This window comes from Leuciscus leuciscus (assembly GCF_965113295.1).
Source record: "Leuciscus leuciscus genome assembly, chromosome: 3".
NCBI lineage: Eukaryota > Metazoa > Chordata > Actinopteri > Cypriniformes > Leuciscidae > Leuciscus > Leuciscus leuciscus.
The window spans coordinates 27,227,976-27,251,001 of NC_138727.1; the positions used below are offsets into that span (position 1 = coordinate 27,227,976).

The 23,026-nt window shown below is 38.4% G+C and overlaps 1 protein-coding gene across 2 annotated transcripts in view; it reads right to left on the bottom strand.

Moving 5' to 3' along the window:
* lonrf2 (LON peptidase N-terminal domain and ring finger 2) overlaps positions 1–23,026 on the bottom strand; it is a 169,208-nt gene that overhangs the window by 38,005 nt on the left and 108,177 nt on the right. Inside the window, exons 3-7 of one of the 2 annotated variants that reach the window (XM_082165367.1) lie at positions 18,662–18,784; positions 2,402–2,563; positions 1,822–1,993; positions 1,615–1,660; positions 1,372–1,486 (exon numbers count right to left, since the gene is read on the bottom strand). In XM_082165367.1, the coding sequence (XP_082021493.1) occupies positions 1,372–1,486; positions 1,615–1,660; positions 1,822–1,993; positions 2,402–2,563; positions 18,662–18,784 (618 nt within the window). Of the gene's footprint in view, positions 1–1,371; positions 1,487–1,557; positions 1,661–1,821; positions 1,994–2,401; positions 2,564–18,661; positions 18,785–23,026 lie in introns of both variants that reach the window. The other variant, XM_082165366.1, reaches the window with a different exon arrangement.

A 23,026-nucleotide genomic window follows, 5' to 3' on the forward strand; every position in this document is an offset into this window, starting at 1 on the left:
GGCCTTATTTCAGTGAGAATTTTTTTTTGTATTTTCACAAACCACGCATAAATGTCATTATCTCAAAACTACAAACTTTTACATACATGCTGCTGATATATTATTGTAGCAGAGTTTGTGCTGAATACAGTGTAATTAGACTTTAGCCATGAAAATGTCACTAGTAACAGAAAAAAACACAAATGTCAGAGCATGTCAGAACACCTCCAGGGCCAGAAAACAGCTCAGACCTCAGAGGGTTAAAAAATAAAATGAAATGAAATTATATGTATAGGCAAAAACAATGGGATTTTTTTTTCAATCACCAATACATTTTGGGGTTTCAGGATTTTTTCAACCACAATTTGTATAAAGATTATTCTCAACTATGTTCTGAAATAAATAACGGAATGAATTGATACACCATTTTACTTTATGCAATATGTGGGTAAAATGGCCGTAAATTAATATTCCCATTCAATGCAATGTATCTATACACTGTATCTAATTTGCACATTAAAGTGTTCTTGGAGCAACATTTAATGAAAAAAGAAGTGTAATAACTGGAGTATAATTGGCAACATTTTAATAATAATATCTAATATTTCATAGGAATATTGATGTATAATTTATTTCCATATTCACTTGTTTTGTCTCCTAAAATGCCTGATAAATACGATTTAAGTCCTGATGTCCTTTACAGTGGACATGTATGAAACCAACGCCCTGTTCTGTAACAGAAAGTATTTTTTTTTATTTGAAACCCCATAACATTTTCCTGAGATGTTTGATGAAATACAATTTGAAAAGTAGTCCAATTTAAATTACAATTACAATATATTATCATATTTCCATAAGAATGCTACATTTGATCACTAAATTAATGTCAGACATTTTTAAAGACCAAGGATAAGTTGTCTTCATGGTGAAACCTCCAAACATTTGGTATCTCTGAAAAGCCCTGAATGTGCTCTTTACAGGACACCCAGGTGTGACATGTGACATGTATGATGTCAGAGAAATTCACTAAAATATAATGTCCACTACAGTGGACAAAAGTCTATTCTTGGGTCCCAGGAGGATATAAGTAAAATTTACTCCCTCCAAAATGGTCTAAAATACCGGCTCCCAGTAGCCAGATATGACAGCGCTACCGCAACACGCATCTCCACAGATATGGCCCAACAGAGATGAACAGTTGAGCATCTTTCTTCTGCAAGAAAGCTTATGCTTGAAAAAAGCTTATGATGAATAAATTGCAGCACATATCTGTTGCTTTTGGTGACGTGAACTTTACGGAGACACATTATGTGGCCGTTTTAACAAATTGGATAGCTATCTGATCAGTAAAAACACATTAAAGTGACACCTGTAAATAGGCCTCATATTTACCTCAGAGAGGTTCTCCTTACACAGAGGACAGTTAGGGTTGTGGTCCAAGCAGCGCTCCAAACACTTGAGGCAGAAAGTATGTCCACAGGGTGTCGTGACCGGCTCATAAAACAGTCTGCAATAAGTGAGGAGGTTTTAGATGTATACAAAATTAAGAATTAATTTCAAGACAGAATGTATTATTACCTCATACAGAGAGAACATTCAAAGTCTGCACAGTCCAAAAGCTGCGATGGAACTTGCCTTTCCTGAGAAAAGGTAGGGAGAGTTTTGGATGAATTCGCCTTGTCTGGGAATGAAGCAAATGGAGGAAAATAGAAAAAAAAAGGTTTGTACAACCAGCCACAGGGATCTTAGCGCCAAATACAAAATTCTTTACTTCACAATTTTTTGTTCAAAGTAATCTTTTTTTTTTTTTTGCTGAATAATTCATGGATTTAAACCCCATACCTTCTTTGAACTGTTTGCTGGGTGGCTCAAAGTCCTTAGCATCTTCTGTCCATTTCCTTTTTAGGATGGGTGGAACAAAAAGTGAAGAAAGGCCAACAGAGTTTACATTTTCAGATCTTTGTAAAATATAAGATTTCCCATCTTTGAAATGACTGCAACTGAGTGTTTGTTCCTAAGAAAAAGAAAGAAAGAAAGAATGGTTTTAGAATTGATGATGCAGTGGTCCTATGCTATGATTCTAAAAATGGCTTGAAAAGGAAAATTAGTTTTATAAACATTCAGGCCCGGTTTCACAGAGAGGGCTTAAACTAAGCCAGGATTAGGCCTTAGTTCAATTAGGGCATTTAAGTAGCTTTAATAAACGTGCCATAAAAAACAAACAAAAAAAACATTACTGATGTGCATTCTGAGACAAAAAAGATTTTAAGATTCGTCAGTGCAAGTTACTTTAAGATAAAAACAGCTCAAACATGCATTTTAGTCTAGGACTAGCTTAAGCCTTGTCTGTGAAACCGGGGTGATATCTTCATTGTAGCAAATTGCTGAAATCAATTATATCTGTGAACACATATGCAGTAACCTTGGAGCAGCCTGCTTTGGCTCCATCTCTATGAAGAGAGGAGTGAAGAGAACTGAGGAGGGATGAGGGTTTGACACGAGGGGAGGGGCCAGCTGGAAGGGGTTGCAGGAACGTAGCCAGACCCTCATTCACAAAGACTGAAGAGAACATGTGACTCAGGATCTGTAGATACACAGAAACAGTTGTACAACAGTAATTTTGGCATGGACATGCAAAACATCATATTGTAGTCACCTAACACTCATCAGTTCTTAAATTAAAGAAACTAAGGGCTTAAGTAGGACTGCATGATTAATCGTTTCTAAACCGAAATTGCGATTTTCAAATGGCTGTGATTATTAATGTAGACTGTTTGCTTCCTGAACACATTACATTGACACAGAGTTAAACCAATAGGAGGCATATTAACACAATGCACGTGCTGAGTGAATAACAAGCCAAGAACCAAAGTCTGTCTGTAGAAGTCCTGCAGATGACTTTGTACCTAAAAAATAAAAAGCTATCATGTGCTTAAAGTTCTGGTGTGCTTAAAAGAGGCAAGTACTTAGTAAAACCTGTCGAATATCTGTGTCAACCTTGCGAGACAACACAAACAACCTCTATCACACCTGCAGAAGCATCACAGTGATGGATGCATGGTTAAAAGGTCCACGGATAAACAGACTGGTTCGCTGCAACAACCGCAACTTGACAGCCAAGCAAACTTCAATTGCTCAAGCATTTGAAAGCATCACACCCAATGACAAATCTTCACGAAGGTACAGCAAAATAACAGGTGTCATATGTTACATGGCTAAAGATATGGTGCCAGTTAACAGTATAAAAAAGGGCAAGATAGCGAGATAAGGGCGAGATATTCTCGGTAAAAGATATCACATTCCCTTTTTGTACACTCTTTAATGAAGTCATCCCAAAACTGTATGATACACGCAGGAAGAAGGTTGAAGTGGAATTGAAAGATGTGGAATGCACAATATATCGGCCTCCATATCAGTATCGGCCAATATATGTTAATTTTTAATGTGATTGTTATCGACTCGATAAGAAAATTTGGCCTATATATTGAAGCAGATAAATAATGGATAATTTCCTTCAGTTGCTTACTGTCTGCCACGATGATTTAGAATTTCTTGAAATATGATTGAAATCCCTTCAAAGAGAAAAATATGTGCAAAAATATGTGCAATGTGCAGCAGAAGTCAAGTCAAGCCACCGTTATTTATATAGTGCTTTATATAATACAGATTGTTTCAAAGCTCATAGAGTGAAAACAGGGAAATTATGCATTTCGGCTGTTGTTCAGCTGAAGTCAGTTCAGTGTTGATTCAGTTCCATTGTAAAGATCATCAATTAATTAAGGGTGTGACGAGATCTCGTAAATTGTGACGAGATTTCTCGTCGAGGGGAAAAACCATCTTGTAATACAGAGCGTGAGGGTGAAATTAGCATAGAATAAGCCACAGCTATGTTTACATTACATGCCTCCACATGTTTACATGTTTACATTACAGTGCAGAGTAGCACACAGTGTAGCAGGAATAACAGTTCACTGATTGCGTGACGAGAGTAAGGCTAGACTGACAAAACCATGGCGGATCATTCGTTGCGCAACAGAGCCTAAATGTGAATGCGCGCTTAGCACCGCCGCTCCCTATACACGGAGTATGTGCGATCATGCCCATGTGTTTCTGATTGTGGGCGCATGGTCCATCCGCCTGATGGTCACGAGTGCTGCCTCACGTGTTTGGGCTTTAATCACGCTCAGGCAGTGCTTGTGGATGAGTCATGTTCTCATTGCGGGAACGTGGCCATCGCGGTGCTTCGATCAAGACTCAATGACCTCCGTGGGGGTAGATTCCCCTCTGCCACACCCCAATCTATCTCCTCCTCGAGAGGGGATACTTTGGCTGGTAGCCAGGGTGATCTGTGGGTTACAGTGTGGAACTCGACGAGTCTTCCTCGGCCCACGGCCCCCTCCACATCGCAAGCCGTGGAGCTTCTGGGTGAGCCTGGTTTCTTTCAGGACCCAGTGTTTCATTCGGTGCTCCGGCGGATGACGCCATGTCGCTCACAGCATCACAGGGCGGGCTAGATTCCTCTGGAGATGAGGATTTAGCTGCGTTGCTTCCCTCGGGAGTGTCAGCATTCACGGAGTCTGATCCAGAGCTGACCGTCATGCTTGCCCGGGCAGCTGAGAGCATAGGGCACCTCGCTAACAGACATCTGTAGAGCTGCAGGCTGGGCGACACCTAACACATTCGCGAGATTCTACAATCTCTGTGTAAAGCCAGTGTCCTCTTGTGTACTCGCTCCCAATGGCCAGTAGCTAGGATCTGCTCTGTGTCTTGGGCTGCACCCATTGGATATGTGCGCTATTTTACTCCAGGGCCTGAATTTCATTTTGGAAAATGGGGGGGGAAATCCCCCCTTAGGTGATTCTTATGGGGGGGAATTTTTTATTTGAGGGGGGAGTTTAGACTTTTTTTTTTTATTACATTTATCTCGCCTAAATGTATACTCGGTCATCGCATTTTTACAATGGGGTAATTTTGTTCTTAAGAATTTACACAACACAAGGAAGCTTGATTTCAATCTTTGAATTAAATTGAAAAAAGTAGCACAAATAAATACAATAGAATAAAGATACCAATAAAGAGAAATAAAGAGAAGTTTTTGCTTGGGTCTAACTAGTGGTGCAACGGATCATCATTGATCCGTGATCCGTTCGGATCAATATCTTCGGTTCGGCACTCACGTGATCCGCGGATTGATTGATGAAAAAAAAGTTGTGCGCATGTTCAGTCCACACATAGCGTGGTCATGGCGAGCGTTATGAACCGCAGAGAGCGTGACGCCGGTGACGCCTCATTCGCGCCGCAAAACCTCCAGACGTGCGTAAACGCGTCTTTACATTGACTTCACATTGAAATCACTCGCGCCAGACGCTCTATTCGCGTTTGGTGTGAACGCTGCATGGGTGACGGCGAGAGAGAGAGAGAGAAAGAGTGCCTGCGAGTGCGAGCGAGCAAGGTAATACGTTGTCAAATATGTTTAAACTTAAATGAACTACACAAGTAGTTATGTCTCTTTGTATTAATTTGTCCTGTTATTGACATAGGCCTAATGCGCGTCATTGACAAAATGCGCAACCAGATGTTCGAATAATTCGAATATGTGTTTTTTAGAGGGAATATTCGAACGTCATTTTTGAGCAATTTTGACAGCCCTATATGACAGTGGAAACACATAAAGCATTGGTCCATGTTTAAAGGAAGGAGATGCCTTTTTATGTTGCACTTTAAGTTGTTTTTCATTAATTATGTTAAAAAGAAGATATTATGCCTTGTGCACTTTAAGTTGATTTTATATATTTTAATTTAACAATTTAAAAGTGTTAATAAAAAAATAAAATAAAATAAAATTTTGCTGATCCGAAAAATTATCCGATCCGTGACTCTGATCCGAGAAACGATCCGAACCGTGAGTTTTTTGATCCGTTGCACCCCTAGGTCTAACACTAGTATTCAGAAATACAGAGACTGAATAAAGTAATCAAATGTAAAATAACACTGGGTAGTATTTTAGTCCTGACTAAATTAAATACATAGGCTATTAATCCTGATTCCTTAAAATGAAAGCTATGTTTTGTTGTTTTGACAACCAAATTAATGACAGACACATATGGCTGCTGTCCCTGTAAGAGCTATAGTGCACGGATCCTGTTTCATTATACGGTCACGTGCGATTTATGCTTAAGACATAACCGACTGTGTTTAGAGGATACTCACCAAGACCGAAATTGACAATTTTCGCATGTTTTTGACTGTTAAAGCGATATAATCCACGAAAAATAACTTTGGTTACACGCGAGCTGTGTGTGAGGCGGCTTTACTCTATGTATGTGTGCAGAGAAACATCTCTCAGACAGCGCGCATGTACCGAAGAGTTTAAAATCGCGTGAATGCTTAAACTTGTAAGACTTAAAAAGACGTGCAAATGGTAAACTTTAGTTACTCATGATGCAATGCTGGCCCGATTATGCAAGTGACAACCGCAGCGCTTAACGAGCTGATAGAAGACGCAGCACAGCTGAATCACTCATGCGGTTAGAGAAATTGCGTCTCGCAGACAGTTTTAAAATGACTGATTTGATTTTATAATCTGTGTGGATTAATTTACTAATACAACCTACAGGCTAAAGTGAATCAATGTTTCCGGGAATTTCCCGCATTATAAGTGGGAGACCTGCGGGAATTATTAAAATGATGCGCAATACCCGCAATCCCGCGCCGAAATTCAAGCCCTGTACTCAGATGTCTCTATAGACCCTGAGTTCCCTGAAGGAGGGAACGGAGACGTTACGTCCGCATACCACTACCACTGTGCCGCTGAAACGGCCAGGGTGCACAGTCTCGGCTCCTCAGCAGGTAACAATGCGAAATTGTACTCGCTGCTCCTTTTATACCCATGCGGTGGGGCGGAGTTCGCGATTCAAATTCCGCAGACCCATGGTATTTTCATACCATTGGCTCATTTTCTAATACTCGAAGGTGATAGGGCTCTCTAGCGAAATCCCCATTTCGTCAGTCACTGACGTAACGTCTCCGTTCCCTCCTTTAGGGAACGAGGGTTACATACATAACCTAGACTTTTCTCCTTCAGTTGTGGCAAAACCTTTTACAGTGCTTATATTGTTTTCTTTCAATGTATATGATAATTCATACTCAGAAAGTAGAACTGAAATGACATTCATTACAAGATGATTAGTTAAAACTTTTCAAAATGCACCTGCTACTATTTTTCCAGTTAGGAATTTTGTCATTAAAGGGCAAAAGTATGTATGTGAAGTTTTAGCTCAAAATACCCAACAGATAATTATTTACAGCATGTTTAAATTGTCATTTTTTGGGGCTCAGAAAAACGCGCTGTTTAAGTGTGTATCCCTTTAAATGCAAATTAACTGCCGCTGCCGGCCCAGGGGGCGGAGCCTCACGAGCTCCCGCTCAGAACCAGGACAATCTCATCTGATAATATCAGAACAGAAACTCTCAGTTGCGGTGTTCATTTCGACTTGGAGCCGGACAATAGTGCCCACAGAGCCAGAGAATATATGCTGTATGGAGATAGGACAGGTATAGTTTAGTTTAATTATGGTTATAATTTACTTGTCATCTGCTTTTATCCACTATTAATACAAGCCTGCTGTAGCAGACCCTGTCCGAATGATGACCAAAATATACTGATGAGTTCAGTGAAGTTTATTGTACATCACACAAAAGATGAAGCGTTAGTTTTACTCCAGAGAATCACAGTAAGAGCTGAATAAACAGTATAAGAAGTGAGCATTAAAGTCTTATCCATAAACTCTCTCTCTCTCCCTTTCATTATCAACAACATACACAGCGAAGTACACAAACACTCGTTACAACTAACAGTAAACAAATATAAACACACCTTTTCAGTGGGTGCTAAATAAACTGGTAAACCTTATATCCGTAAAATGACTCGATGAGCTGTCATAAAGAGCGCGCTCTCACTTTCATTTCTGCCGTGGTCAGTAACGTTAGGCCTGTCGTTCTGGAGACTGTAAGCTGGTTCACGAACAGTTGGTACAGATCCATCCTCGAGTAACAACGAGAGTTAATGAAGACTGCTATGTTCATTCTTACATCCAACAACAACACACCTCAATCGCTTAGGAGACATTCTTGTCTACAGCTGCTCAAGCGTCGAAACAATGGAGGACTGTGTCCCACTCCCTCAGGGTGGGTCTATGCTCAAACTGCAGTGTCAATCAACAGTCATGGGAGGGGTCAGTGCAATTCTACGTCACATTGCATAGAATCTTAGAACAGCTCATTCTGAGGCAGTGCTTATGATTTATTGAGATTGTAAAAAAACCACTGGGTGGATTTTTATCATTCTAGGGTGGTTTTGCTCACACACTGCCAACACACATTTATGTTCAAACACCATGTAAAAGTGAAATTTGCATAATAGGTGCCCTTTAAGGATTTCTTAAAAATTCAGTGCAACAATCTTATCTTGTTCTCGTGAACCCATCTCGTGAGTTAAGTGTATCGCCACACCCCTATCAATTACTAAATTAGTTAATCATCTATAAAGCAGTTCTGCAAAGAATTATGTCATCGTTCTCATAGAACAGCATCAGTACAGTCAGATCAATATTATTGTTGAATATTAAGTGTCCCCAACTAAGCAAGCCAGAGGCGACAGTGGCAAGGAACCCAAACTCACTTCTGTCATCAGGAGGTGACAGAATGGAGAAAAAAATCTTGTGAGAAACAAGGCTCAGTCAAGAAGAAGAAGAAGAAGAAGAAGAAGAAGAAGAAAACTCCTATCTCCTTTAGCCAACTAACGAACACAGTGCCATTGTGATTCAGGCTGCATCAAGTCAGAATTCAGATCGGGATTGGTATCAGTCTGTTATATAGGCTACATAAAATCATAATGAAAACACTACTGTAAAATAATTTTGTGAATTCTTTGTGAGTCCATGTTTTAGCGCGTTGTTATGGGAAGAGCGCATTTTGGGAACAGGATCATTCTGACTAGCAAGTAACTTAGTTCACTTGTGCATTCGCATCATACCAGATGTTTGGATCATGACACCTTTATTTTAAAATAAAAATACATTATTTAATGTCATTTTAAAATAAACAGTAGTGCTATTAACTGTGCGGTTTCATTTGTTTATTTTAGTGTTCGAGGATAAGTTTGTAATTGGTCTTTATTTGATGCTGTGCAAACCACCACAACAAACCTGTAGCTTTTTTTATTTTTTTTATTGCCTTTCAAATCAATTTTGATAAAATAATAATAATAATAATAATAATAATAATAAATATAGCTGCGAGCAGAGATTGCGGGCCTAAGCCGGTGGCACCGCCACCCTGGTGCCTTTAGTTACACTAAAGGCACCGGGGTGGCGGTTTCACCGGCTTGGGCCCTCCAAAAAATATATATATATATATATATTTTTTTTTAAGTGTGTTTATATATATATATATATATATTATTATTATTTTTTTTTTTGTTATATATATATATATATATATATATATATATATATATATATATATATTACATTTTTTGGATGCTAAACATTTGTTTATTATAGGCTTTGTACTTCACTCACGTTCCACTATTGAAGGGAAAAATTATCCTCTTCACATGCGCAAATATGTGCTTGGAAACATCACAGTTTAGCGGTGATTACTGTGTTTAAATAGTCAGTACAATTCATACTATTCAGAGCAGTGTAATTTTTATATGTTAGGTTGAGTATTTTATTATTATATTTTATAAAGGCTATAATGAACAGACTGCGATATCAAGATTGCAATGCGCTCGCTCTGCACCATTATCAATGTCCGTGCGGACGAACATATTTTACTTTCGTTTTTAAGTTACCGATTCAAAAGCCCCCAGCGGTGTCACACATCGATTAACCGGTGGGAAAATTTTCCCACAGTCACATCCCTAATATATTTATATATAAATACAATAGGCCAACCTGAAAGAGAATTTTACTTGCCCGACCAGAGTAGCCTGATTAGAACGTCAATGACAAAAAAATTACTTGGGAATCACTAAAACGAGAGATTATTCTAATTTTATTACATTCATTTTAAGTTGCAATCAACAGTTGTTAATAAATGGATTACCAGTAATCAGTTGATCAATGGTAACAAGGTTGCGCTGCTGAGGCTCATGCAGCTTCTCCAGGAGAAATGTAAACAAATGAGATCAGCACACAAAAAACAAACTCAGTTAACAACTTACTGACTATAAAAATTATAAATATGGAGTTTTGATATATTTTATAACAGTTAAGCAACCTCACTTGACAAGAAGGCTGTTTCCTGAATACAATCACGATTGAAACTGTGACATTGATTTCATACAACAGGTTCAGGGCTCCAGACTAACTTTTTTTATTAGGAGCGCTGTAGCCCCTGACTTAAAATTTTAGGAGCGCAAGCAGAACATTTAGGGGCACATCTTAAATCACCTTGCAATGCAATTATTCACATTTCCCCCAAAAATAACTGTATTACTGACAAATGCTTTGATAATAAATAGACTTAACGTACAGAAATTACAATGTGCAGTTTTATTTTAAGTTCACAGGGCTCCAGACTAACATTTGAGGGCAGCGGCACTAAGTTCTACAGAAAGTATCTGGTAGCACTGTGGGATGACAAAGCACTGAGCTTAATTTGAGGTGTAGATAAAATTAACTTGAACTATTATCATTCATAATGTCTTAATATTAATTCAATAGCAAAATGAGTGACAAAATAGATATTAGGGATTGAAAATAGCCAATAAGCGCCCTCAGCAGCTATGTTTACAATGGTAATTTAATTTTATTAATTTTTTTAAATAAGTGTGAGTTTTCCTACTTCTTGAAACTTTTAGTTTTATAAATAGAGACAATCTTTAAAGGTTGAACAAAAAATGTTTTGGTCAACACATTAAAAATAACATTTAAATATGATATTATAGTTTTGAAGTGCTGGAAAAAGATATGTGTAGGCTACTGTTATAACCACAGTATACCGTTACAGTTAGTGTTACTACATTAAATCCATGGTGAATGTTGCTGATCTGTGGACCTAAAGCCTTCTATAACTTGTTCGTTCATGGCACATGTTTCTCCTGGTTTCCACGTTAGCGCTGTTTGATCTGATATGGTTTATAACAGAGAATTCTGCGTTGAATCTGAATGTTTCTCACTGGATCTCGCAACGATGTTATTAATTCTGTCGCGAACTCAATGGATTTCTTCACTGGATGTCCACGATGTAACGGTGTTGCGTGATTGAGATCCGCCCGCGACTGACGAGAGAAGCTCTGCACTGTCTATTATTGGTTCGAACTATTAAACGGTCCGTGACGCAGAAATGAGTAGCGCAGTTTTTTTCCGCTTTCATTTTGTTTTGATTTATTAACATGTTACGGAATACTCTATGCTTGAGGCTGAGAATGTGTCTAACTAGCATATTGTGTTTAAACTGCGAAGTGCCTGCACTGTCTGCAAACTTCATTTTCCCCGCAGTTCTGGGGTAGCGACTGCAACATTCACAGTTCATTAAGTTCGTCTCCTTACAGTACCTCAACCAGCTGAATTCTCGCAGCCAGTCTTCCCGAAAATGGTGGGTTCGGGCCTTTATCACCTCACAAACCTCTGATTCTGAATCATCATCCGGCTGTGTCTGTGACATTGATATTTGTCTCCGTCTCTTTCCCACGGACGTTTACGCGCGCTCGATTATCTCTAGGACCCTCCCCCTCCACACATTAGCCAGTTACAGTGGCCATTCCCAATTCTTCTCACACTCATTGGCCTGCCACACATTCCGGATTCACTGACGCGCCCCTTCCGTTTAATGTGTAAAAACAAAACAAATTTACTGGTCGCACATGTGCGACTGGATGAAAAATTCAGTCGCACACTCTCAAATTTTGGTCGCAAAATGCGACCATTTGGTCGCAGTCTGGAGCCCTGAGGTTAAAAAACAGTTACAATCATGTCTCTTTAAATTTTAGATGCAATATTGACTGTTTTTGTTCCGTTTCAGCAGCGAAAATAGTTAAACAAAAAGATCACAGCAGAATCATCACGCGCATCTCTCAGCAATGTGTTTTCTCATTTCTGAATGATTCAGCATTTTGAACGAATCGGTTGACTCAAAGATTGAATGATCAATCCATAAACATATGTCTTAATCATGAATGACTCAGTCATTCAAACGAATCGTATGAACGAATGAATCAATGACTCACTCATTAAGACGGTCGCCTGGCGACACTTAACCCTCTGAGGTCGAGAAACGCGCCGACGCGTTTTGCTGGATTTTTTTCACATAGCAGCAACATAAACTTAAATTACTCCGTCATTTATGGTTATACAGAAAAAAGAAATATAAAAAAATAATCTGTGATATTTCTACTTTTGTATGTGTCCACTTACAATCAAATCAAAACATTGTGCTTTTGTAAAATAAAGAAAATAAACAGGGTGTCTCTGCCTCTCCGTCGCGGTGAACTTTTTTTTCTTGAGCACGTCTATAAACTGAAACAAAACTCGGCGAATACTTCTCACACATTTATTAGCCATATACCTTTATACACATTTAAGTGTGTACTTTTAAATGATCGGATTCAAACTGAAAACAAATATTCTCTGTTTAAGTAATTTGTATAAAACCAACAGGATGTCCAGTATCTCAAACGCTTGCTAATTACTTTTTAATTCGACACGTCCACTCGCGCAAAAGAGATTCACATGCAAATCTCCACATGGAACGCGAACGCCCTCGTTACCTCAAACACAAAACACCAAAAAACTTCACAAGTCTCTGCTTTTCGTCGAGTTTGGAAGACACGTCTGAGCTTACATTGGATTTACCCCCAGAAGAAGAAGAACGCGATTTGAAGACAAGAAAGATGTAAGGTAAGAAATTCTTACTTATTAGTTTATGGTATTGTTGCATAAACTTCACATTGCAGTTGAACTGTTGCTAGATATATGGTGAATATTATACTATTTAGACCCGTGTTTCCTGTTAAATACTGTTTGTGGATATCTGCTCAAACATAGATATGTATAACCATAATGTTTAATATTTTGGAGCGCGATGGCGTTTGAATGTATCATATTTTGGAGCGCGCTGTGCGTTTGAATGTATCATATTTTGGAGCGCGCTGTGGGTTTTAATGTATCATATTTTGGAGCGCGATTGCGTTTGAAAGGAAAAATGCACCAAACATTAGGCTTTATGTTTTTACTATTATCTCATTTCATATCATCATAACGAATGGAAACATTTGAAGTAACATATGATAATCAATATATTTTTCTCTAGCGTAGTTGTTCTTGAAATCTTTTGGAAGATTTAATTTATTGTTATTATTATTTTATGCAGCACTGCGTAGCCTATGCCTACAAGGCACAACAAACCTGGTGTTCATTATATATTGTTGGAAACGTGTGTGTGTGTGTATTCTGTGAATTTTAAAAAGAAATTTTAACCAGAAAAATCTAAAATCTATTCCCAAAATCGTGCAGCCCTATAGTTTCTCTTGATATCAGTATGTTCACAGTTTTTTTTTTTTTTTTTTTCTTTCAGGGACCAGATGCAACTGAGTCCTGCTGACTTCAACATTCACATGAGTCTCTGTACATGAACATGGTAAAGTGAAAATCAAACACCTTGGAAATGAAAGCTATGTACAATGTTTTTAGGAATGGCACAAAGGTCTCTGTCTTTGGATCATTGTTTTCAATGTGCTCTTTTATCATTTGTATTTTTGGATTGTGTTGTGTTGTAAATAAATCCAAACAATCTAAAAGCCATTCTTTTTTAAATCTCCTCATTCTTTGTGCAAGGTGCTCTGAATGACAGGGCCTGATCGCTCCTAATAGGGCAGTTAGGGGAGTGTCTTTGTCTTTCTCAGGTGTTAAAGCCTTACATATTCATGAGATGATCACGCCTCTTCGCATATGGCTTTGTCACACAAAACACGTCTTAGAAATTTTAAATCAATATATTGTCTTATCTGAATGAGCAGTCAGGGTGATTTTCACATAGTTTTGGAGCAAATATTCTAGGCTATGTCATACAATTTTCAAAAGTCTTGTGAAGAAATAATCAGTATGGGTTTCATGGCCTTATTTCAGTGAGAATTTTTTTTTGTATTTTCACAAACCACGCATAAATGTCATTATCTCAAAACTACAAACTTTTACATACATGCTGCTGATATATTATTGTAGCAGAGTTTGTGCTGAATACAGTGTAATTAGACTTTAGCCATGAAAATGTCACTAGTAACAGAAAAAAACACAAATGTCAGAGCATGTCAGAACACCTCCAGGGCCCAGAAAACAGCTCAGACCTCAGAGGGTTAATGGCGGTTTAGTTATCAATGTGCGTGCGGACGTCCGTATTTGTCTTTCACTTTTATATTAGCAATTTAAAAGCACCCGCTCGTGTCACACGTCGATTAACCGGTGGGAAAATATCCTCAGACACATACCTAATAAATGTATATTTAAATACAATATTGGCCTACCTGGTAAAAAGTTTTATATACTATTTTGATGTCCTTTTGGACACAAGAGGGCAGAATAGCCCTATGTATGACTTATTTTTATTTTTTTTACTTTACTGTTTTTAATTTTAGAATAAAATTAGAATAAAATTCTTTTTAAAAACAGAAAAAAGAATGGGTTTAGTTGTAATATTTGTATACTTTTATATAGAAATAAATGGTATATAATTAAATTTTTTGAAGATTTGAGGCTTTTAGTGTTTCCTTTTTGGATATTACTTTAATCCCTCGCCATAGCAAAACCGTTTGAGATATTTATTATCCGTTCACAATTTAGCATATTTAATGTATTTTCATCATGTTGAAAAAGTTTGGTGGGAATAAAATAAATAGTTTAAGAGGAGTGGCTAAAAATTCAGAGGCTGATTTTGCAAAACAATCCACATTCAGACCAAAATATCTGACTTCCTGATGGCCGGAGCTAATGAATGTAAATTAGAAAATTGTACGGCTTGATGAGTACAATATACAAACTATTTTTTTTTTACTGTAGTTAAAACTAACCTGCCCACTTTTGTCAAAAACATGTTGAAAGTGACACACTTCCTGCTGCCAGTTGGTGGCGCTATAACTTTGACTCACAATAGTTACATCCATCTGATCGGCCTCTTATCACGAACACACTGCTGAAGTTTCATCAAGATCAGTTAATGTATGCAGAAGTTATTCCACTTCGTGTTTCTCTTTTCTCGCCATAAATTCGTTTCCTCGCCACGGCCAAACCGTTCGAGATATCAAAAATCCGTCCGCAATTTAGAATCCTCAATGTCTTGACTTCATGCACACCGAGTTTGGTGGGGATTGGATGAATTCTCTAGGATGAGTACTTCGCATTCCACAGCAAGCGTTTTCCAAACAACCCATAATAGCCGACTTCCTATTGGGCTGGCGTAAAACTTGACCGAGGGAAAGTTGTTCGGCCCGATGATATCTATAAGTGTACCGAGTTTCATATTAATTCATGCAAGCGTGTTTGACATATGGATCAAGTTTTCCAGATCCCGTTCAAGGGGGCGCTGTTGAGCCCCCCTGCCACGCCCGGGTACCAGCTTCAGCCCGGCCCTGATGGCCGTGGGTTCTGACCTGTGTGCAAAGTTTCAAGAGTTTTTGACCACGTTAAGGACCCCAAAAGCCCCCGAAACCTTGAAAAACATTAAAAACAATAGAAAAATCCCCCACACCCCACACACACACAGAGAAACAGAGATAGAGAGAGAGAGAAAATTCTCCAAAAAACCCACTTCAAACCAAAATATCTGACTTCCTGTTGGTCTGAGATAATGACTTTAAATTAGAAAGTTGTCTGGCTCGATGAGACCAATATACGTACTGATTTTTTAAACTGTGGGTAAAACTAACACAGTTTTTGCACTTTTGTCAAAAGCATTTTAAAAGTGACACACTTCCTGCTGCCAGTTGGTGGCGCTATAACTTTGACTCACAATAGTCACATCCATGTGATCGGCCTCTTACAACGAACACACTGCTGAAGTTTCATCAAGATCATTTAATGTATACAGAAGTTATAACACACTTCCTGTGTCCCTTATTCGCCATAAATTCGTTTCCTCGACACGGCCAAACCGTTTGAGATATCAAAAATCCGTCCGCAATTTAGCATCCTCAATGTCTTGACTTCATGCACACCGAGTTTGGAGGCGATTGGATCAATTCCCTAGGAGGAGTAGATCAAATTCCACAGCATGCGTTTCCAAACAACCCATAATAGCCGACTTACTGTTGGGCTGGCGTAAAACTTAGAGCACGAAAGTTGTTCGGCCCGATGAGATCTATATGTGTACCGAGTTTCATATTATTACATGCAAGTGTGTTTGATTTATGGACAAGTGTTCGGATCCCGTTCCAGGGGGCGCTGTCGAGCCCCCCTGCCACGCCCGGGTACCAGCTTCAGCCCGGCCCTGATGGCCGCGGGTTCTGACCCGTGTGCAAAGTTTCAAGAGTTTGAGCATGTTAAGGGCCCCAAAAGTGCCCGAAAGGTTGACAAAATAATAATAATAATAATAAATATAGCTGCGAGCAGCGATTGCGGGCCCAAACCGGTGGCACCGCCACCCTGGTGCCTTTAGTTACACTAAAGGCACCGGGGTTGCGGTGTCACCGGCTTGTGCCCTCCATCGCTGCTCGCAGCTATATTTATATATTTAGATTTATATATATATATATATATATATATATATATATATATATATATATTATATATATATATATATATATATATATATTATATATATATATATATATATATATATATATATATATATATATATATATATCAGATAAGTAATATTCTCTGTCTTGTCACTTAAATTTCAAGCATGCTAAGAGTCTCAAAAGCATCAAAAAAGAATATTAAAGTTCGATTCATTGCCATGGCAACAGTATCTAAGATATCAATAATCCTTTCACAGGTCTACATCTGCTTTGTGTCTACAATATACACATAAAGTTTGAAGCAAATCGGGTAAAAATAAGAGAGTGATTTCAAAGCATTTTTAAAGAGACAAACTTCCTGCTGCCAGTTGGTGGCGCTATAACTTTGACTCACAATAGTCACATCCAGCTTCAGCCCGGCCCTGATGACCGTGGGTTCTGACCTGTGTGAAAAGTTTCAAGAGTTTTTGAGCACGTTAAGGGCCCAAAAAGCCCCTGAAACCTTGAAAAACAAAGATTAAATTGAATAGACAACCCCCACCACCCCCCCCACACACACACACACAGACACAGAGAGAGAGAGAGAGAGAATTCTCCAGAAAATCCACATTCAAACCAAAATATCTGACTTGCTGTTGGTCTGAGCTAATAACTGTAAATTAGAAAGTTGTCCGGCTTGATGAGAACAATATACGTACCAAGTTTTGTGATTCTAGGAAAAACTAAACCCCCATTTTTGACTAAAGGTGCCGCTACTGAGCCATTCCACCACGCCCGTTTCTGAAACTTTGCACATGTCTACTGGATAATAAATGTGATGTGTCTGTCGAGTTTCATGCATTTTCAAGCATGTGAAGAGTCTCAAAAGCATCCGAATTTTTTTTTAAAGTTTGATGCATTGCCACGGCAACAGTATCTAAGATATCAATAATCCTTTCACAGGTCTACATCTGCCGTGTGTTTACATTATACACAAAGTTTGAAGCAAATCGGGTAAAAATAAGAGAGTGATTTCAAAGCATTTTGAAAGTGACACACTTCCTGTTGCCAGTTGGTGGCGCTATAACTTTGACTCACAATAGTCACATCCATGTGATCGGCCTCTGACAATGAACACACTGTGGAAGTTTCAGCAAGATCAGTTAATGTATGCTGAAGTTATAATACACTTCCTGTGTCCCTTATTTGCCATAAATTCGTTTCCTCGCCACGGCCAAACCGTTTGAGATATCTAAAATCCGTCCGCAATTTAGCATCCTCAATGTCTTGACTTCATGCACACCGAGATTGGAGGCGATTGGATCAATTCCCTAGGAGGAGTAGATCAAATTCCACAGCATGCGTTTCCAAACAACCCATAATAGCCGACTTCCTGTTGGGCTGGCGTAAAACTTAGAGCACGAAAGTTGTTCGGCCCGATGAGATCTATATGTGTACCGAGTTTCATATTATTACATGCAAGTGTGTTTGATTTATGGACAAGTGTTCGGATCCTGTTCCAGGGGGCGCTATCGAGCCCCCCTGCCACGCCCGGGTACCAGCTTCAGCCCTGATGGCCGCGGGTTCTGACCCGTGTGCAAAGTTTCAAGAGTTTTTGAGCATGTTAAGGGCCCCAAAAGTGCCCGAAAGGTTGACAAAATAATAATAATAATAATAATAATAATAATAAATAATCCTACCGGAAACAATAGGGCCTTCGCCCTTTCAGGGCTTGGGCCCTAATAATAATAATAATAAATAATCCTACCGGAAACAATAGGGCCTTCGCCCTTTCAGGGCTTGGGCCCTAATAATAATAATAGCCATTTGATTTTTGTTTCTTCTAAATCGTGCAGCCCTAGGATTAAGCTTTAAAATTACCATCCAAATCAGAGGAGAAACCATCATGTGAGGAGATCTGCCAGACAAAGGCTGACATACGCAAATACACAAAGATTAATGTACCTTCTGAGCCTCCAGTTTTACAGCGATCCAGTCAGATTTCAAAGCCACACAGAAGAAATACTCCTGTAAAGCCTCTTCACTGCGGCCAGTGCCCCTGAACGCTGTGGCCTTAATGTAGTGAGCCTGTAAAGAGAAAACATGGTAAATAAAAGTAACTAAAGCCCAACACCACAAAATAGCAATATTCCGGGCACAAGAACTATGGTGCCTACACAACCCGGTGGCTTTAAGAAAACAATGCACAGTGGGCACATGTATTTAACCCTCTGGTAGTCTTTGGTTGCTAGTGACCAAACAAAATTACATGTTTAAATATTTATTTTATTTATTTATTTATTGGAGTTCATCACAAGTACAAAACTTGGTGACTTCTGTCACACTTGCTATGTGAACATGCAAAAAACTTTGACACGTATGGAAAGGCTAAATGGTCCTTAACCCTCTGGGGTCTGAGGGTTTTTTGGGGTCCTTGAGATGTTCTGACATGCCCTGACATTTGTGCTTTTTTCAGTTGCTTATAAACATATTAATGGCAAAGGTATAATTACACTCTATTTAGCACAAACAGGGCTACCATAATATGTGAACAACATGCATGTACATGTTTGTATTTTTGAGAGAATAATGTTTATGCATGGTTATTGAAAAAACTAAAAACTAAAGTTTCTGAAATAAGGCCACAAAACACATACTAAATATGTGACAATAAGACTTTTGACTAATTGATGTCGTTGCCTAGAGTTTTTTCTTCAAAATGATGTGAAAATCATCCTGCCCTTATCATTCACATAACACAATACATTGATTTAAATCTTGTAAAACACTTTTTGTTTGTAAAGGCAATATGCACCCATTCAACATCATCATGCATATGTAGTGGTTCACACCTGAGGAGACAATGGGGCCCGCATACTTAATGAGCCATCCATTCAGGTGTGTCACCTATAGCCACAAGAAAGAATGCAAGAGCTATATATATATATATATATATATATATATATATATTCTACCAAATTGGTTCACAGTTGGAAGCATGTCAATTTATTTTTTTATATTTTTTTCACAAATTTTGCTTGCAAATTGTATAATATCCAAGGAAAACATGTCTAGTAATTGTGCAGTTAATTCTCATACTGTATTTTCAGTTTTGGAATATGTATCCTCTCCCCAAATTTGTCAATAATAAAACACAATAAAAATTATTTAAAGAAAAGGCTTATATTTACCTTTTAAAATTTGTTTGCATCTACCTTGTAAATATATATTTTTTTATTAAAAAGGTTACAATTACAACAACAATTGAAGTGTAATCTTTCTTTGTAAAAACTAAATTATACATTTTATCATACATATTTCAAAGTTAAGGATTCATTACTTCGAATATAGCCTACATTGACAAAACATACTATATTTAACATATTAGCAAAAATTGGCAAACAAAAGCTTATTTGAGGTGGCAGATATTTTACAGTAAAAATGTGTAATCTATCCAAAACTAATCAACGAAATGTTGTCTTTCATTTGTCTGTAACATAGGTCTTTCGTTTTTATTACAAGGAATATAAAATGTTAATTTGCAGTTTAATACGTTGCTTATACAAATACATTTTATTTCAACATATTTCAGTCGATTTTTACTCAGTATAGCAAAATAGTTTGCTAAAAGCAGATCATTCATTCACACACAGAAACGCAATTCAAATTTAAACCGTCTTTTTGCGAGTTGTGGTAAACAGCGCATCTCTTTCGTTCATTCATTCACACAGAAACGCGATTTACTTGAGAATGAAAAAAAACTTACTAAAGTATTCCATCCGTTGCTCCTCGAAATACCAGCACTTCTGAGGTACGTTTTCCATTAGTATTATTCCTCACAGCGCTGCCAGTGTAGACAAGTACACTGATCATCTGAATAAACTTGATGTGTTTTCTCGAGCTGATATGTGGGCGTTCACAGTTTGTATGGGATCGTCTCAGTCATTTGCGTTTGAATAGCGCGCGCTCTCCGTGGGCGGGGCCGATTAAAACGTAATGAGCTGAGATGAGCTCGACTGGAATCGCTCTCTTTTAATACAGATTTCACAAGATGAGAATATTAGTTTTTTATATAAATTACTTCATTTAAAAGAAGAGAATTCAAGCTTCATGCCTGTGTGTCTGTATGCCTGTTTGACTGAGTATTCACTGAGTTATTGTTCATTTTCGGACGCGTTTCAGAATGGACTTCACTGGCAGAGAGAAGGCAGAACTCGCTTCGTGTTTATTTTTCTTTATTTGGCAAAAAGCACAACACTTTGTTTTTATTGTGAGTATACACAAAAATAATACACATTTAACAGAATCGATTGATGTATGAAACTCCTATGGAAAATCAAAGTCAACAGAGTATTTATGAGTTTCTTTTACACTGATAAAAAAAAAAGCGAGCTGGTATCGCCGGCGATACAGCCGACCTCAGGGGGTTAAAAGGGCATGAGATGGTCTGTGTTCATTCGTTTTTCATTCGAAAGCTGTGTTCATTCGAAAGGTGATTTAAGCAATTTTGAGCGTGGCATGGTTGTTGGTGCCAGACGGGCCGGTCTGAGTATTTCACAATCTGCTCAGTTACTGGGATTTTCACGCACAACCATTTCTAGGGTTTACAAAGAATGGTGTGAAAAGGGAAAAACATCCAGTATGCGGCAGTCCTGTGGGCGAAAATGCCTTGTTGATGCTAGAGGTCAGAGGAGAATGGGCCGACTGATTCAAGCTGATAGAAGAGCAACTTTGACTAAAATAACCACTCGTTACAACCGAGGTATGCAGCAAAGAATTTGTGAAGCCACAACACGTACAACCTTGAGGCGGATGGGCTACAACAGCAGAAGACCCACCGGGTACCACTCATCTCCACTACAATATTTGCACAAGCTCACCAAAATTGGACAGTTGAAGACTGGAAAAATGTTGCCTGGTCTGATGAGTCTCGATTTCTGTTGAGACATTCAGATGGTAGAGTCAGAATTTGGCGTAAACAGAATGAGAACATGGATCCATCATGCCTTGTTACCACTGTGCAGGCTGGTGGTGGTGGTGTAATGGTGTGGGGGATGTTTTCTTGGCACACTTTAGGCCCCTTAGTACCAATTGGGCATCGTTTAAATGCCACGGCCTACCTGAGCATTGTTTCTGACCATGTCCATCCCTTTATGACCACCATGTACCCATCCTCTGATGGCTACTTCCAGCAGGATAATGCACCATGTCACAAAGCTCGAATCATTTCAAATTGGCTTCTTGAACATGACAATGAGTTCACTGTACTAAAATTGCCCCCACAGTCACCAGATCTCAACCCAATAGAGCATCTTTGGGATGTGGTGGAACGGGAGCTTCGTGCCCTGGATGTGCATCCCACAAATCTCCATCAACTGCAAGATGCTATCCTATCAATATGGGCCAACATTTCTAAAGAATGCTTTCAGCACCTTGTTGAATCAATGCCACGTAAAATTAAGGCAGTTCTGAAGGCGAAAGGGGGTCAAACACAGTATTAGTATGGTGTTCCTAATAATCCTTTAGGTGAGTGTACCTCGCATCTGCACCCATTACCGATCAGCCTACTTCTTTGGCACTCCACTGGTTTTATTTTGCAACATCGTGTGGCAAAGCTCCACGATCCACTGGATAGCACGGAGATGCACATTGTAGCGAAGTGCTGTTTTGGACAAGGAAGTTGAAATATGATAAATATATAAATTACATAATTTTTTATCAATGTCACATCTATTGTTCTGGTTGTTATTCTATTAGTTTTTAGTTTTGTTGTGTTATGTTTTTTTCATAGAGATATGGCATCATATTTGTCACTATCCAACTGAAGTGTTATATCTCACATGTTATTTTTTCCTCAAAATGTTTGTGATCTATGCAGTGATTATCTATGCAGAACTGCATAGACAATCACTGCATAGATCACAAACATTTTGAGGAAAAAATACTGACTAGCAGGGGTAATATTAAATAGCCATTATAATACAATGTATAACACAGGTCCAGGAAGTGCTCTCTCAGTTGCGGTAAGATCAACACCATAAAATGACACCTTAAAACAATAAAGCCAGAGAAGAAGAGTATTTATAAATGTATCGTCATCTTCAATTTTTCTAATCTTTTTAAAATATATTTGTCATCTTTTGTTCAATTCTTAAATTTAATCAATAAATTCAAGCAGAATAATAAGACAATAGGCTGTTACCAATCAAATGAATCAGTATCAACCAAAGAAGCTGCATCTGAATTCTGAAGTGGCATTTAGATTTTTTTTACAAACTGTTTAATGCTGCTCAGAGGATTTACACAGCAATTAAAGGGGTGGTATAATGC